Source organism: Cynoglossus semilaevis, chromosome 1 (assembly GCF_000523025.1).
Source record: "Cynoglossus semilaevis isolate Cse_v1.0 chromosome 1, Cse_v1.0, whole genome shotgun sequence".
In the NCBI taxonomy this organism is placed as follows: Eukaryota; Metazoa; Chordata; class Actinopteri; order Pleuronectiformes; family Cynoglossidae; genus Cynoglossus; species Cynoglossus semilaevis.
This window is the reverse complement of record NC_024307.1, coordinates 17,922,930-17,941,122: the sequence shown is the minus strand read 5'-3', so window position 1 is coordinate 17,941,122 and position 18,193 is coordinate 17,922,930. Positions and strand designations below refer to the sequence as shown.

The following is an 18,193-nucleotide window of genomic DNA, read 5'->3' as shown; positions in this document are numbered from 1 at the left end:
ATCCACTTTTACAAGTAAACACTGTCATACCTGAGTATGGGCACCGTCTGGGCCAAAGCCTTAGAGTGATATTTAAACAGGTTTCATGAACTTTTTCTTGAACTCATTTAAATGCTTAATCAGGTGACTTAGAAAAACATATGGTGATAAATCCTGTCAAGTTGAGTCATTCTGACTAAATCATGTGTTGAAATGCTGTAGAAAGAAAATAGTTTGCAAAATCAGAATTAAATCAAATGTATGTGGAACAAAGTACAGAACAAACAAATTTGTACAATCAATTGTCATTTTATATATTTTTTTTGCATCATACAATTGCATCATACATTAACATGCAATACTTTGTCCTAAAACACACTCAAAAACCACATTACCAATAAATCACTTAAAATCAAAAAGATAATTGAATAGCAAATGATTTTTTATAGTATTTACATTTTTGTCTTTTTAGTTCAACTCTAAATCCTTTAAAGTCCATGGATAAAGAACAACAAAAAAAGTTACTGATTTAAGTGCTCTAAAGCACTGAAGCCTCAAACCTAAGAACCAACTCTAAAATTAACTGTAGGGTTTCTTAAACAAGCAAGCTTATACCCAAGTATCCAGCAGAAATATTTACTTGTTTAATGTTATAACAGCATAAGCAATTAAAAACTGCACTGATTTACTAAGACTATTCAATAAATCAAGTAAAGGAAAAAAAGTAATAAAATAATAAATTATTTTATCTCTTGGATGTAAAATGGGATTTTTTTTAAGAGGAGTTCCCTATGTACGTTTGTATTTCCTCTCATGTGGATTAAAATTATGTGAAGAAACATAGGCCAACTTTGATTGTCAGTATGAAGCAGATTTCTTTAGTGTGTGGAGACAATAAAAGAAATATAAGAAATGGACGTAGCCACGTCAGGCGTGTAAGCAGCTCTGATGGTTTCAGAAGTCAGTCTGTATGAAATCCTCGAACATCAGTGAAACAATTCTGACTTGTTTCCCTGGGTTTGACTAAACATATCTTCAGTTCAACACTATGCCAATTTGACAAAGAAAATGTAAAAAAAAAAAAAAGGCTTGGGCTAAAACTGTGTGGTTTTATGACAGGCCTGAACTACTTGATTAAAGAATCAAGGAGTTTTGGAGGATTACACAACAGAGAAGTGTCACATGATTGGTGGAACAGATGAAGGAGTTTGTTTGTACCCAAAAGAGATGTAGCCCAAATGATAAATGATTAGCCAAAATATTTCCAATTAGGCATTGTTAGTAAAAACAATTATAATCCAGAGATAATCGATGATAACTGAAAATATTCACAAAAAGAAGAAAAATGAGTAGCAGTATCCAAAAGCAGCTACAAGTGATCAAAGATAAGGCTCAGGTTAACAAAAAACAATAAATCCAATAATCTGGAAAAATTTAACAGATAAGTTATGTGAAAGTAGGCAATGAAGAGATTTAAAGTTTAAAGTTTGCCAAAAGTTCAAAGTAGCTGGGAATCAGCTAAAAAGAAAAAAATATTAACTCAAAGACAGTGAAAACACTTGACAAAAACTCAGACTCATCTTATTTTAAAAATCGAACTTCAGATAAATGGTCCGGTTCTGCTCACAGACTCATTTTCAAACAGAAAAACTTCTGAAGTCAGGCGATCTATTTACTTTCCAGAGTCTGATCTCTTTTACAGACGCCTACGTCCATTACTTATATACAGTCTGCTGTTGTATTACATTAGCACCCAAACAAAGACGTGTAAAGACTTGTGGATATGAACCAAGAACGAGGACAGTTGAATCAGGGACCGTCCACCAGTGGCCCCTGCTAGAATCAGATTAAGGCACCAATGTCTCTGATATTGGGAAAAGGTCCAAAAAAAGCTTGTCTGGAGTCAGAGCTGCTGAGACTCGAGGCTCATGTTGAGCAGTTTGGCACAGAGAGAAAGAGAGGAGAAGGAAAGAAAATGCAGGGAATGCATTTTTTTTGTTTGTAAACACCATGAGCAAAGATTCACGCTCACTGCCTACACTTTATACTGAAATGCACTGAGAAAAAAACATCTACTGAAGTCAACAAAGCTCAGTCTCTTGTCAAACTCAAACTGTTCTTTGAGGAGAACAAATACTAGATCTCAGAGGCTGCTCTGCTGCTCCTCCACCCACAAACCTTCACTCTTCCTGGAGGTCTTATTTATTTGGTGTGATGCTCTGCTTCTTTACGTCTCCTGACTCCACTTTTTTGGCCTGAGGAGCTGATGGAGCTGCAGATTTCTGGTTGTTGTCCTTGTCTTTTGGTGTAGTCTGCACAGCAGCAGCACCTGATGGAGCAGCAGCAGAGGAAGAGGATTTGGAAGCCGGTGCAGGTTTTGAGGTAGTGTTGGAAGGATGACGTCGACGCCTCCCACCATCCCCAGCCGAGGATGAGTGACACCTCCTTCTGCCTCCTTCCTCTCCTATTGGGGGCTGCAGGATCAAAAGTCAAAGACCTGTGTCAGATATAAAGTCTTGACACTCATATGAGTGGCTAATGTCCACCGCTCACTAATTTCAGTCTATGTAAACTGTTTTGTAATCACCTGTACCAAAGTCCCAGTAATTTTTATCTCAGTCCAATTAGAAAATCAGTGATTTTAGCCCAGAGACAGCGCAGGTGTTGATCCAACTAATCACTTCATTCAAATGTGCTATTTTGCGTCTTTTTTGCTAATCTGTTCAGATTTACCACTGTGACACAAGAGGCAGCAGTGAACCAGGCACTCCTGTCTCCTTGAGCTAAAATCACAAATATTCATGGAAAAAACCCTTTTGTTTCTTATTTTAATCATTTTTTTTCTGTTTGACTCTCACCACCACCCTGAAGTCCTCCAGGGTCTTGAACTGGCGCAGATGTTCCTGCAGCTTTGGGTCAATGGGTTGGTTCTTCATCCTTGAGTATTTTAAGAAGGCCCAGAACTTCTCCAGTCCGTACAATTGACCTGAACCAGGAAATGTACACAAACAGACAAACACTTACTCTTCAGGGGACTTTTCCATGTCCTTCTGCTCTGTTATTTCTGTACTTGGTCTTTAGTGTTTAAAAATTAATATCATTATTGTTAATATTAGAAATAATATTGAATTTGACTTTTTATTAAGTGATGACTTGTAGTAGTGATGATTTTAATGAGCATTCCAGTAAGTGGGTGGTGATCATCTTATTCTTTTTCTGTTTGTAATTTAAGTGTGAGAGAAGTGTTCAAACTCTGTTGTTAACTGTGTTGTGCCAGTGTTACCTTTCTCAAAGTCCCTCAGGGTTTCTTCCTGGAAGTCCTTGAACAGATCTAACCTGAATCTTCTCTCTAAACCGTAGCTGTAGTATCTGAAGAGACACTCCAGTCCATACCTGCAGGAGAGGAGAAGAGAGCAAATCCTAACCAGCAGCCTGACACCCAGGTACATCACACACAGCTGATCAGATTTAGCCACCTACACCCCTCACCCCCACCCTCACGCCACCCCAGCTTTTGCAGCTGCATATCAACAGTTTTGTCTGCTGGAATATTTTCATATCTGTAATGAAAGTTGGCAGCAGAACTAGACAGACCAGTTCCCTGTTTGGACACACACAGTCTGAATCTACAGCTGACAAGAGTGAGAAACAGTTCTGCTCACACGCCCTGAATCCACGTTGACTGGCTCTGACATGGACATGTTCACAGACAGGAATGTGGATTTGGCAGATGTTCACATTTGCTGCTGCAGCTCTGACGCTGAAGCTGCTTCAAACCCTGTAAATTCTTTCCCACGTCAGTACATCTGCGGGGTGCAGCACCACCATCGTGGTGGTCAGCTCACCTGTAGTTTTCTTTGGCGTCCTCCACGGCGTACTGTTTGAACTCCTCGTACATCTTCCTGTTGAAGTTGTCCCTCAAGAAAAAGGACCAGAACCTGAAGAGAGTGTTCATCTCCTGAGATAGACCCACCCCCAACCGTTTTCTCTCTGAAACACATCAATCACACATGCTCAAACATTTCTAACATAACAAACACTCAGGGGGAGTCAAAGTGATGGTTGAGAAGTTTCAGTTCACTACCGTTAAGGCAGCGTCGCCGGTACTTGTGATAACCCTGCTGGGTGAAGCCATTGTCCCTCAGCAGCTCATGGGATGGATGCCAGAATTTAGGCAGAGACTGTGGGGTACAGCCGTAACTTCCCGTCAGAGGAGCGCCCTCTGATGGAGAGGCATTGGAGCTACTGTGGACAGGAAAATCAAGAGGCGGAAAAAGGTATTGAGTCCCAAATAAAACGTCACTTGTAAAACAAAGAAGATCTGATGATGTTTGAGCTTCAAATGTAAGATGAAGAGGAAAAAACAAGTAGATGCACAAGTACAAGGAGAATATTAAAAACAGAAGGTAGAAGATGATTCAATTTTTAATTTTTGGGAGGGATATTGACTAAAGTGACCTAATGGAGGCTGAGCGAGGCCGGTGTTCACGGGAGTCCATCACCCAGCCGATGTGGGCCTCCTGAGGAGGGTTGGAGCTGTGGCGCGTCTTCTTCTTCCTTGGCATCTAAACATCAGAGAAAAAAAAACCCATCAGTCAAAATAATCATTTATACACATAAATGAGAAGTTTGTTTCAAACTGGAATAGTATCTCCTCAGGAAACACTGGTGAGGCTGCTGTCACCTGTCCATCAATGGTGCCGCTCTCCTTCATGACGGGGTAGAAGCGAGGTGTCTTGTTGGGGTCTTGGCGTCCGGGTGTGCGAGGTGTTCTGGGCGTGCGGGGTTGGTGAGTACTGGGCGACCTTGGCACTGATGAGGGCAGAGAACGTGACAGTTCTGCTGCAGTGTCCACTGAAAACACAGTTAGACAGTCAGATCTGTATCCTATTATTACAACAGTAGTATACATCTCTAACTAGTTTTCAGTTTTCCAAGGTCATGCCTCAAGCCAGGTCAGGTCGGTGAATAAAGTTACGCTGGACCACGCCCCTCAATTGAGGAACGCCGTGTGGCAGTCCCAACACCTCATACAAGATAATCCAGGTCTTCTTCTCATGGATCGTTCCATGTTGGTGGAACGAGCTACTGAATGCCCCTGTTCTACTGCCCAGAACAGGGGCATCCCTACCTAACACTTCCTGTCCTTCACTTCTTCTGCCCTGGTCTCCACCCTAGTTAAGAAATCCATCTTTATGTAACTTGATTGTTAATTCTCCTCTTGTAAGTCACTTGCTGCCAAATAAATGTAAATCAAAACTGATTCTCATTTTATTTAAGTTCAAAACACAGAAAACACAGAGACGGAGATGAACCTACCTGCCATGGGAGGAGGCGGGACTTCCTGGTTGGGGTCGACGGGCACTTTGGGAGTGAGATTGTCAAACTCATCTTTACTGATGAAGTTCAGCTTTTTAAAGCTTTCAGAGTCCTGCTGTGGAAGAGGGAGAATGAAGACGACTCAGTCAGGTGATCAGACAAGATTATCACCGAGCTGCTTCTCATGGAGGAACCTTTCTGACATTATTTCAGTTAAAGGGCAGCCATGAAAGATGACTGTTAACAATCACAGCATTTGTGACTGTAATACTAAAACAGCAAGAGACATCAGCGTCTGCAGCCTGGGAGGCAGAGCAGCTGTTCAGTAAACTGTGAGCTGTACACATCAACTCCACCTCTGACAGGAAAGGAAAATCAGATGACCTTGGTGTGTTCAGTGTCTGTGTGTGTGTGTGAGAAGGAGCATGTGTGACAGGCGTGATGTTTCCCACATGTCATCACATAACTGACAACCTTTGAGCTCAGAGCTGGGGAAGGTCAGCGTCAGCGCAGGAACAGGAAAGTTTAATTACACGGCACTGAACCTGAGTTCATACTGCTGATATTAACACTTGACTGAGGGCCATGGTTTAGTCACAGGGAGCATGGATAACAATGAAAAGTGTGATTAATTACAGTGACATTTAACTCTTTAAAGTGACATAAACAGTGTGTACTGCATTTAAAGTGCATTAAAATTCAGACTTGGTTCTCAGCTGAAACTTCACCTTCTCAGTGGCTACAAAATACTTTGCTGCGTAAATTAAGGTTAGGAATCAATGTGATTATTTACTGTGATAATAACAGGTTAATGTGCCAAAACTCTAATTATGAGGCAATAAACCAAACCAATAAACAGTGTGTCTACCAACACACTGTCTCTTCTACACATTAGAGCTGCGACTGTCCTTACTGTACTCTATTATACAGTAATATTTTATGTAGTAATTTTGCTGAATGGACAAATCACAGTAAAATGTAGAGATTCTACAAATTCTGACATAAAGTTCACTCTCTCTAACCAACTGTTAATGCCTCTGTGGAGAAACACCAGGGGTCCTGCACTGTTCTGTCACCATTTTGGTGCATTAGTTTATAGATAAATGAATGCATCAGTGATAAACAAAGGTTAAAGAACCAGCCGACCTTGCTGCCCTCCATCTGCTCCTCTCCCTCCCACAGGTCCTGCTCGTAGTAGTACAGCCCATCGTTGATGGCTTTGGCCAGGTCTGCTGTGATCTTAGCTCTGGACTCATGGTTTCCTGTCCGGTCTCCACTTGGGTGTTTTTTAAGATATGGAGGGGTCTGAGTGACGATGAGAATCTTGTTGACGTCCTGGTCATCCAGCTCGTAGTCCGAGTCGTCTTCATCCGACCAGTCAGTGAATTTGTTTTTCCTGGGCGCCATCTGCTCCATCTCCTCGTCAAAGAGGAAGTCCAGCTCCTCCTGGTCAGGTTCAGCTGGTAGAGGCGAAGGAGACGTCTTGCCGTCTCCCTGCAAAACACAAACAAAGGACGGGGGTGTTTAATGAAGGAACCAGTGAAGAAGAACAGAACATTGTCATAAAAACAATCATCATCAACACTTCAAACTTCAATGCCAATGTTGTGACCACACTTTCAACTCCACGGCTGAGTAACCAAAAACTTCCTTCCACTCAGCACCTTTGGTTTTCCTGGGGCCTGTCTGTGTCGTTTCTCCACCTGGATCCAGGCGTCAGGGTCTGGTTTGGGTTTGGGGGCTGGTTCATCTTTAAATGTGTCGGCAGCTGTGGTGATGATAGGCAGGGATTCCTGACTTGAGGAGTCAGGATCAGGAGAGTCCTGAGAGTCTGCAGATTCTGGAGGAGACTCCTTGACCGGAGATGAAGCTGAGGAACAAAACCAACACAACATGAAGACCCTGAAAAACAGACCAGAGAACTTTAGATATGATTCAGGTAGTGAGAACTGACCAGAGTTCGTGGAGCTCAGCATCTGTCGCGGAACAAACTCAGGACAGTTGATGAGCTGAGAGAAGTCAGTACGAGGAGAACCGACGAGAGGAACAGGGATGGGCCAACGTTCTGGATCGGTTTTACAACGGATTCTGTCGTCCTGCAGCTCCACCTCTGAGCTGCTCTTCAGAGCCTGGATCAGAGGAGAGAAAACCCTTTAAAACTTTGGTCATTTTTATTTTAACAAAAAGACAAAACTGCAGATCACAATTTTATTGAGAAGAAGAGATGATTGAAGATCTGACCTCCATGATGAGGTTGATGTCGGTGGTCAGAGCCTGGACTCTGTGGAAGCTGGCAATGAGGGAGATAGGCAGAAAGCCCTGAGCGTCCATCTTCCGCCTGAGGAAAAAGTCTCGCTCCAGGTTATGGAGGCTGAAGTAATACTCACTGCAGAAGGAGAGCATCAGAAGATCAGGCTTTGGGCATTATGTCAAGTGTTCACTCTAAACTGAACCAAGATGTGATTGTGAGTGTGAATGGTTGTTTGTCTGTATTTGTGTCCCACATGTCTGTACAGTTTGACAGTATCAGGAACTATTGTTCAGGAACCAAACAGTCCTCATTTAAACAGTCTGTTGGTGTTACACTGTGGTTAAAAACCTATGACAACTTTTAAAGAATATTTTCCTCTGTACTGTGGCTAAACTCAGGTTAAAAATATTTCCTGTGTTTTGTTAAAGACTTTTGAAAATGCTCAGTGAAAGAGAAGGCTTTTGTCAGTTTTCCACCAATCATCTGGTCCACTGTAAATCCCTCAGACACAACACAGAGCTTCTTTGTTCAGTCCACAGCTTCAGGCTGAGTGAGCAGCTGGGAGGAGACGACAGGGCAAACATTTTCTTCCTGCTCTTCCTGTCAGGTTTTTTTCTGCTCCCTTGTCATCCATGAGACGTTCTCCACAGACACCAAGGTCTAATTTTAGAGTCCACCTCAGCCTCCACTATTCTGAGTCTCTTTAAAGAATGAGGTCAAAGCCGTCTGTCAGACTCACAGAAAATGTATACACTGCCCCCTGGAGGACACACCTTACTCTCACTCCTTAGGTAAATGTTACCAATGTGAGACGGTCTCAGGATCTTTGTACCGACTAAAACTGTCGTAAACTTAGGTTTGAAAATGTTTTTGATTTTGTTTTTGGTAACTTTTTTGATTTACATTTCCAATTGTTTAAGTGTCCAGACATTTTGTTTAAATTATATAAAAGAAAAGAAAAAAAATACTTCTCTGCTGATGATTTTTATTATTTATGGATTAATTTTATTAATTTATTTTTGGGGGTTTAGTCTGTTTATTAAATTATTTTTGAGTGATTTCTGTTTGTTCTCTGTACTGTTATGTTGATTAGGTAGGGGGAAATGGAACTAAATATATAATACGAACTTCATTGATCCCACACTGGGAAATTATTTTGTTAACAGCAGACCTGCTGTTACAGGCTGCCCCCTGGAGGCCTCATGTATGTGGTTCCTCTGGGAATCCAACCCGTGACCCTATGCTTCAAAAGAAGGTGTGCTAACCGCTACATTATGGAACCACTAAAAAATGGGGGAAGTCTTTTTCATGTTGGACTGTTGTCTTGATTTCTGCAGAATTTCTTTGAATAAAAAAAAAAGGAAAAGAAATACTCACATCTGTCTTTTGATGTACTCCTTAAGAAGCTTCTCATCCACTGTGTACATCTGCACTTTGTTACCGTCATCATAATAGTAAACCATATTGGTACCAAACTCTGAGGGAACCTGAACTGAGCCATCAGAGGAACGGGAGTCAGAAAAGAACTCGAAACGACCTGGAAGAACCAAAAGTAGACATGAGACCAGAGAACCTGTGGATCCTGAGAGTTCTCTCTTAAACCACAGGAGATGATTCAAATCGAGTTCTTGGACAAGGATAATTTAGAAAAAGAAAACCTGCCTCGTCCACGACCTCTGCCTCGACCACGACCTTTTCCACGTCCTCTCATCCCTCCTCGAGTGCCGCTGCTGTCACTCCTGACTCCATCGTCATCCCCGAAATCCCTGGGCTCTCTTCTCCAACCTGGGACAAGAAAAAACACACACAAACAAACCACAATGGATAAGAATCAGCTCTTAAAAATCCTCACCTGGACAACCGAGACAAAAAGAATTAAATATCGTTGTTAATATTTATTGGCTCATATTTAGCTATGTTGATGCTAACCTTTAGCCATTTGGCATTATATAACTTTGAGTTGATTTGTAGTTTATCCTCAGCAACCCTACTATTGGCATTTTGGTTTTTTTGGCCAAAATCTATATCTGACTAGTCCTTTTATTATCTGACATGTTGACTTAATTATTTTAGAGTTGTTTCTGCTAACTTCTATCTTCTAGTTTAAATGAATTATTATTATTATCCATTTGTTAACGTAGCATCTCTGGCTAACAGCAATCACAAACATGGATATGTGTTTCAATGACAAAGGTTTCCTGAAACAGAGGAAAGAAAACTTGACCACAGGCGAAGCCAAAGTTTTGGGGTGTAGAAGAACCACAGGAAGTCCTGTAAAGGTTAAAAGGTGTCAGATGTTGGTGTTCACGCCGTGCTTTCCTTCAGTCATGCTCGGGTTGGGAGAAGAAGCAGATGATGGAAGAATCACACATGCAGTGAAATCAGAGCCAACAGCAGAGAGAGGAAGAGCTGCCACTTACTCCTGCTGCTATCATGCTGCCTGTTATTATGGAGCGCGTGATTGGGCGACGTGGGGTCAGGTGATTCACTGGTTGGTTCGGTGTCAGTGCGGGTCAGGCCACCGCTAGGTGTCTTGTCACTGTCGTCCCTGGAAACCTCCTCCATCGGCAGAGAAACCCACTTACGTTTGTTACCTGGCCATGATTACAGACCGAGAACACAGCTTAAAGAAATTCTTTAAACAAAAAAAAAAAATTAAATCCCAAAATCTAAATTCATAGAAAAGAGCCAGAAAGACCTAAAAATTGTCCTAAAAATAAAACTAATTCTGATTTTTATCTTCCTCACTCTTGCCTCACTTCTCCAACCACATCCTTCTGATTCATTTGGTGTTTTTTTGTTGGGTCTTTATTAAAATATTTTGATTTATAATTTATGCTTAATCCTAGGAAAACAACTGGCCATTTACTTTCACTTTAACTCTTTTAATTTACTTTTGTTTTACATTTAGATTCAAGTATTTTTGATGGCTGGTCTAATGTTGTTCTTCGTTCCCTCTCTAGCTCTGTGACTACGTGACCAACGTTGCTACTGTAACATCACTGTTCCAAACCGCCTTGTCATTTTAAATGTCTTTTCTGCCTCTGGTCCTATTGCCCCTACAGACGGCAGCGAGTCAGCGGACAAGTCAACACAGCAGAACATGCAGCAGTTTGTCACAAACATTCTGTAGATGCAGGAAACAGAAAAGGCTGTCGTGCTGTGGAGAACAGGTCAGATCTGAGTCTAGTGATCACCACTGCCTGATTATGGAAAAAGAACAATCTTAATCAGGATTATTTTGATGATTTTCTTTGATACCCAGATTATTTGAAACAAATACACAATGACACATGATGGACACTAAATGTGATAGTTTCTCTTCCCCTCCCATCTTCCTGTTGAACCTCCTGCAGGGTGCAGGTGTCACAACTGTAAAATGGAGTCTTCTTTTTTGCATACAAACGCTGCTGCTCCTCTCTGTCTGCCGTCCCCTCTTACTCTTCTCCACTCTGCTGCCGTCTTTACTTAGGCTGATGTTTAAAACATCACCACCAGAATACAAAGGGTGAAGCCTACGTCCCTGGATTAAAGTGCTAGAACCTGGCCCTTGAAAAAAAAAGTTTGTTTTTTTTCTTGAAAAAAAAAGTTTTTGTTTTTTTTTGTTTTATTGATTGATTGATTGATGTGAAAGGTGTTTTATTTTGAAAAATGAATAAATACTAAACGACATGTAGACCCATGTGAACAGTCTTGTCAAAATAGAACTCTTTAAAGAGCTTCTATTAAAACAACAGTCTTCTCCTTCAAAGTAAAAGGTGAATTTACAGTCCTACTTAAAGTACAGCCTTATCACCACAGATGATTCTCACCTGAAAAACCACTCTCTGTAGAATATGTGCTGTCCACTTTCATTCCGAGTTTGACCTTGTTGACCTTTGGAATGGTTCTAATATAAATCCTGAGAATACTGTCTGACATGAAACAGGTTTGTGGCGTTTAAAAGGTCACAAACTGCTGACGTAGAGTCCCGATCTAATGGATGATTTTAGACTGGATCAGATTCACAGCTAGGGTGAAGAAAACTGCTGACTCGTGACTTTGACCATCGGCAGAAACAGCAGCTGCAGATGTAAGTGGTGTTTGGAAAACAGGTAGAGATGCAGAAGAACATGCTTCACCCGCCCCCTCACACAGCGCCTCACCTCCTCTCTTTTTCAGGCTGTTGTTTTTGGCGTCCTGCCCTGCCTTGGTCTCTCTGTCTTTGGGCACATCTCCCTGAGATTCCGGAGGATTCTCCTGGTTCTCTTTACTCTCACTGCCGTCGTGGCTGCTCTCCGATTTCCTCTCCTGACGCTCCCGTCTCTTCTCCTTCTCTCTGCGTGTGGAGGACGTGACGGCGGAGGAAGGAGCAGGTTTCTTTCCGTTGTTGTTGAGGACATTCTGTTGTTGCTGTAGAACAGGACAGTTGTTTTAGACATATGAAAACAGTCGGCTTTGGGAGTCCAATTCTATGATTTACACTGGACAGCAGTAACAAAATCAAAATACTGTAAAGCCGGACAAAGAGCTGTTTTCTTTTTGTTTTGTTTTTTAATGTAAAATTATATATATATATATATATATATGTGTGTGTGTGTGTGCTTCAGATAGTTCTATCTCCTTTTCCTTACATCAGTTCAACTAAAAAAAACATTAATTTTACACTTGGAAACTAAACTAAGCTTCTGTAGATGAAGAGTTGAAACTAGGAGCAATCTTGCATCACCAGGCTTCAGAAGTACACAGCGACATCTAGTGCACAAGATAAAAACTGACCAGAAACAAAAAAAAAAATTCTAAAAGTCTGACAGTGAGGGTAAACAATGGGAAAACTGGACCCACATGAAACAGAGCGCGTGCGCGCGCGCACACACACACACACCAGAGAAACTCAAATACATTACATTCTCAGACACAGAATACATAACCTATGACACACAAGGATTCGCACACGCAAGACGCAGACACACACATACACAGACATACAGCCCCACCCCAATACCTCTTTAGCCAGTTCTCCAGGTGTGGGCCAGTTAGTGATGTCACTGAAGTCACTGGACTGTAAAGATAAAAACAAATTAAACAAACAAACATCATGGATGTGGAACCAAAGGTTTAAAACTGCTGTTGCAGTTACAGTTTCACTGCAGGTCTAGAAGTTGTCCACTGTGTGTGTGTGTGTGTGTGTGTGTGTGTGTGTGTGTATTTATTGTGGTTGTACCAAGTAAAGTGGTTGTTATGGTTGCTGTTGTTGTTGTGAAGATGCAGTACTTGTCTTTGATTACTACTAGTTTTACTAATTATCCTTGTTCTTGTCATAGTAGTTGTTATGTTTTTTTAAGTGATCCTAATTGTTATTAAGTCGTAGTTGTTGCTTGTAAATAATTAAAAAAACCTCCAGTAGTCCCAGTGAGATGAACTGTTTTTATCTTTTAAATTGATGCTTTCAGTAACAGTAGTTTTTTTAATAGATGTAAATGTATTTTAGTAGATTTTTAGGGGTAGATTTTTTAGTAAATGTTTTGAGTACATTTGCATTTGTTATTGTGGGGCAATTGACAACAGTTTTTTTCAAATAATTGTTTTTTTAAATTTTTTTAAACATTAGTTTCTTTATTAGTAGTTGTCATGAAATAAGTTAGATAATACTTTTGTAATATTTTAGAATTATTATATTAATATAGTTTGACTACATTTGTTTGGGCTAACTTTTAGTTTTGCTGATTATAGACATGTTTTGTTTTACAAAAAACACAAATTTAACGTCAACAACATTTTTAAGTGCTCATGAATTCAAGTGTTTTAAGCTTCAGCTCTCAAGGATTATCTGCTAACGTTTGTCCATCAGACGACTGAAGGAGTGGTTTCAAATTCTGGGAAAACTGCCAGGAAATATTTTCAACCTTTTCTGATATTTTACAGACAAACAGAGTCTGTGGTAACATCCACAAAAGCAAGCATTTTAAGCAGCTGATTATTTTCCCCATGATTCCACTGAATCATGTAATATTAGGGTAACATCACACATGTTGACGTTTAGTATGTCCACAGTCACGGTTTAGGAGGGTGGACATGAAGTTTGGGAGTTTTACTGAATTTGAGAGCAGGTGGTTAGTGGAGTAGAAACAAATAAAAAAGACAAACAGTAGATATGTGTGTTCAAAAATGGGAACACAGTAAACACACGGTCAGCTCTGGGGAAACAGCAGCTGGAAATTTCTCATCCTCACTTTCACACTGACAGAAGCTCACACTGGGACTGAGGTGGGCCCAAACCCTGGGTCTGAGGCCAATCGTGTCCCCCTGGACAGAACTGATATGCTCTAATAAATATTGTTGCTCAATATCAGGAGAAGCTAATTTTATATGAAAGTGTGTTTAATGCCAGCGTCAGTGAAAGTACTCATTTTCGTTCCAGGATGATTTTATAGTGTGTTGTAGTTTTGTCAAAAACTTAAGATGACCTATTTTTTGGGCTAACTCCCAGCTGTCTTTGTCAGCTTTTCTGCCTAATTTTTATCAACCCTTTCTTTGGGTTGACATGTTCAATTTTTTTTATTTACTTAAAACCTACATTTCTGTTAACTAAGAACAAATTTCTTTGACTTAATGGCATATTTGCTGAGTGTATGGCTAACCTTTAGCTCTACTAGAGCTAACTTTATCGTCATTTTAGAAATCTTTCTAATATTTGCTGTAGTTTGCAGAACTATTTAAAATAACAACCACAGATTATTTCTAATAGTGTAATACATATTTAGCAAATACATCTTGTGAGCTAAAGTTGGGCTAAACTGTAATAAGCCGTATTTTGAGAAAGTTCTCACCATTTTCAACCGATTTGTCAGCTATTTACACTACATTTCTTGTTTGAACTTGTCTTTTCTTATTTAGCATAGTTTAACATAAGGTTATATTTGTAAACGACATTCTCAGGTAACTTACCTCTCTTGTTGAAAACTATTTGTAAACGACATTCTCAGGTAACTTCAGTGTTACCTCTCTTGTTAAAAACGAATTTGCTGCAGAACTACTACGTACACCAAGAGACATTCAAACAGACATTTGGTTGAACTATCAATGGGACCCCAAACTAAAGTACAGCGACTCCTCTTTGGGTTTGCAACCCGGTGTTTCAACATAACAGAAGTAAAAAAGGACAAACAAAAGCACAAAGAAGACATTTTAAAAAATGATCACTACCTTGCTGGATTTTCTCATTCTGGGTTTACTGGCCCGGACCACCTTCAGAGCGTTCTGTTGATCTGGAGGAACAAAATTGACCAGTGTGAGCGACATAATCATTAAATCTGTCAGAGCAGGTCTGGATCTACAGGGTTAAAGGGTTTAAGTCCCGCAGCAGAGGTGAGGCGTCTGTAGGCCTGAACGGCTGCAGTTTAAAACCCCGGTCTCATGGATTCTGTTGCTGCTGCTGCTACTTTACTGTGTGTGTGTGTGTGTGTGTTTTCACTCAGAGCAGAGCAAAGAAACTCTCCTCCCCCCACTGTACTACACTGACTGACTTGACTTGTTGTGTGTGTTATGTGTACAGTCGGCAGCAGCAGCAGCAACAGCATTAGCGGCAGCAGCAGCAGGGGTATGTGCAGAGCTGATGCATGCTGGGAGTGGCTGCTGCAGCCTCACAGGAGCTATCGCTCAGCAGAGGGTGGTCACATTGATAAGATGAGTGAAAATGAACGGGTCTACACCCGGCAAACGCCCTGTGTGTGACAGAGTGAATGTAGGAGTGAGTGTGACATTCATTGAGTGAATAAGAGAGTGAATGAGTGAGTGAGTGAATAAGAGAGTGAATGCGTGAATGGGTGAGTGAGTGAGTAAGTGAGAGTGAGAGACTGAGAGAGCTGTTTGTACAGTTACACTGTAAAATGATGCCAGAGTCAAAGACGTCAAATATAGCTCCAAACCTGCTGCTGCTGCTGCACTGACACACTTTCACGAACCTAATTCACAACCACACTTCAATTCAAACAGAGGGCATTTTCACATTTTCAAGTTCAAAAACGTTATGTCTGAAGGATAAATCAACTCGAAAATCAATTAAATTAAATTTTTAATATTAGCTCACTAATTTCACACCTGTGTTGTGCAAAATGTTTATTCAGCAGTAAAGCAAAAATGATAAAGAAGAACCAGAACCTGCATACTGCTTTTGATGTTATTTGAAATTTGTTGATGAATGTTGATGACATTGTAATTTTCAACCATAAAACTAGGGAACAGTAGTTTACTAACATTATTTCAAGTTGGAGCCACAAGCCCAACCCCCCCCAACACTATTTTTCCCATAATGCAACTGTGTCTTGGAGTAGCCATCTCTTCTCCATGCATTATAAATGTAGTCTAAAAGCCTGGTGAAGAACAGTAAAAGGAACCAGACTGGATTGAGAACCAGGGAAATAAGTGTCAAAGGTTTGTTTGCATCTGTTCTGATAAAGTGAGGACTGACTATTGTTGTTTTTTTATTTTGACCTCTAGTTGCAATTTTTAGGTCTAATCTTTTCTAATTCTAGTTTTACATAAATGTATATAAATAAATGTATATAAATGACTTTACTAATCCACAACACACAGCAGAAACAGAGGAGGCTGAGATGATCACCTGAGTGCCTCACCCTAACTGATGTGAATTGTCCTATATAATACAGATATACTGTAAGTATAAGTATAAATAAAGCCTTTTGTGGGTGATACATTTTCGTAATGATGATTTTGTTTAAATTCTGTAAACCGGTTAAACAGTTTCTGTAAAACAGTAGTACTGAAAAAATGTCAATGTGGAACTAGTGATTAGTCCACGTCCACTCCACTTTTACTAGTGTTGACTTCAAATATTCTAAAGTCATGCAACCCCTCCAGAAGTAACTCAGAGTTTATCAACAGTCAAATATTAACCAGAGCAGAGGCTACGAGTTAACACTGATAAAAAGGCACAGCTGAAACCATTTATTAACCATTTTATTAACTACGTCCCCACAAACCTAGTTACATTTGTTTGTTGTTGACGAAAGCAAAACAGAACGGTTAAAAGTTTAGAGAGCCAGAAACAAATGACTTTTTAATAATATTCACTGAATTAATCCATCTGCCAACGCAAACAATTGGAAGCATATACATGGTTTTTGTTTGTTTGTTTCAGAATTCTTGTGCAGTGATGAATACTCTATCACGATCGGTGATGTATCTACTTTGGCTCATGGTTCAGGCTGATCTGAAGTCAGATTCCATCACGCACACCTACTGTTCTGTCAGTTCACCTGGGCTTTCATCTGCTGCACATTCCTGTAGTTTCACTCAGTGTGTGCGTGTGTGACAGTGGTTGCAGCAGAGCTGGTGGGAGGATCTACAGTACACCAGGCCATTGGACATGCAAAACGTGTCTTTACAGCAGAAGCAGCAGTTAGCCTTGACTCGTCGTTGAACTCTAACGTCTGCTTCTGCTGCTACGGGTCTTCTGCTTCTGACTTCAAATGTTCAAACACAGATGTGGACGAAAAAGGTGGAAAACTCGAAGCAGAGCGAGTGCGAGTGGGAGTGGGAGTCAGGCTAAAGAAGTAGCTGCAGTTGTCAGCAGTCAACACGTGGTGCTCGGGAGCAAGCCGAGCACACAGCAGCGGGGGCAGGGAGGGGGGTGGGGTAAGAGGGGGAAATAAATATGCCACCATCAACACAGCATACCCCCTGCTCTGACATCCAAATGTGTGGGATTCGATCAAATGTCAGTTCAAGCCCCGGGTTAACGGTTTGACATGTGTTTTGACGAGTGTAGTGGAAAGTGAATGGGAAGCTGTCAAAGTGCAGCAGCCACATGTTCACTGCTCACCTCAGTCCACACCAAACACTTTAAAATAAATTTTAAAAAAATTAAAAACACCCTCTGACCTTTCTCCTGTGGACTGCTGCTGTGGATGCCCACTCTCCCCGTGGTTCTCTTAGTCCACGGGTTAACTTTGGGTGGAGGAGCCTCCACCACCTTCTTCACCTCCTCCTCCTCCTCGTCGTCGTTCTCCACAGCCTCGGCTCCGCTGCAGCTCCGCTCGTTCTCTTTGTCATTTTCTTGACATTCTTTCTTCACTTCTGTGAGACTTTTCTCACATTTCTCTGCTTCTTCGCCCTCAGTCCTGTTTGTTTTCTTCTCCTCTTTCTCCACCACAGCCGTCGCTGTCAAACTAGTCTCCCCGTGGCTGCTCTCAACCTCTGCGGACATACTGCTCGATTATCCGCTTGTTAATCCAGCGTCTTTAATCCCAGCGTAGGGAAACTGAGGCTGGTGTCCACATCCACAGCTGGGGTGAAAAACTAACTTTAGTCTCCTCCTGGTCTGGACCTCACCAAGCTACTTCTGTTAGCTTCCACGGGCTAACTGTTAGCTAGCTAGCTGGCCTGGCGACCATGCAGGCAGAAGACAGCGCTAAAACACATTTCAATCTTCCCGCTGATTGACGCTCAGAGTTTCACAGTGAGTAGGGGTCACTTCTGACAGTGACAGCATGTGAACGACAGTGGATTGAAACCCCCAGAATTCTTAGATCAATTAAAAAAACAGGGAGAAAAAGTTTCGACCAAAGTGCAACGAGCTCCGACTCTCAGCTTTCAGCTTTTCCTCACCCTCTCTACTGCTGCTGATGCTGCTGTCAGCAATAA

At 41.2% G+C, this 18,193-nt stretch overlaps 1 protein-coding gene across 4 annotated transcripts; it reads right to left on the bottom strand.

The window, feature by feature from the left end:
* Positions 1-272: 272 nt before the first annotated feature.
* larp1b (La ribonucleoprotein 1B) lies at positions 273-18,149 on the bottom strand. 4 transcript variants are annotated; one of them, XM_017036344.2, is made up of 19 exons: positions 17,432-18,148; positions 14,735-14,796; positions 12,534-12,590; positions 11,695-11,941; positions 9,970-10,143; positions 9,212-9,334; positions 8,927-9,086; positions 7,540-7,684; positions 7,253-7,427; positions 6,963-7,168; positions 6,445-6,792; positions 5,299-5,410; positions 4,664-4,833; positions 4,438-4,544; positions 4,064-4,224; positions 3,825-3,969; positions 3,263-3,372; positions 2,838-2,965; positions 273-2,453 (listed from the first exon to the last, which is right to left on the bottom strand). In XM_017036344.2, exons 1-19 carry the CDS (start codon positions 17,754-17,756, stop codon positions 2,178-2,180), a joined length of 3,231 nt encoding a protein of 1,076 aa, XP_016891833.1. In that variant the 5' UTR covers positions 17,757-18,148; the 3' UTR covers positions 273-2,177. The 4 variants fall into 4 exon arrangements, with proteins under 4 accessions (XP_016891833.1, XP_008314278.1, XP_008314286.1 ...); XM_008316056.3 differs by having other exon boundaries at positions 5,299-5,413; positions 17,432-18,147; XM_008316064.3 differs by lacking the exon at positions 9,970-10,143 and having other exon boundaries at positions 5,299-5,413; positions 17,432-18,149.
* Between the last annotated feature and the right edge of the window lie 44 nt (positions 18,150-18,193).

Coding starts and splice junctions, on each gene's coding strand:
- larp1b (XM_008316056.3), bottom strand. CDS start 17,756: ATGTCCGCAGAGGTTGAGAGCAGCCACGGGGAGACTAGTTTGACAGCG. Junction 7,169..7,252: donor GCTGAGCTCCACGAACTCTG/GTCAGTTCTCAC, acceptor TTTGTTCCTCAG/CTTCATCTCCGGTCAAGGAG. Junction 4,225..4,437: donor CCTCGCTCAGCCTCCATTAG/GTCACTTTAGTC, acceptor TCCTGTCCACAG/TAGCTCCAATGCCTCTCCAT.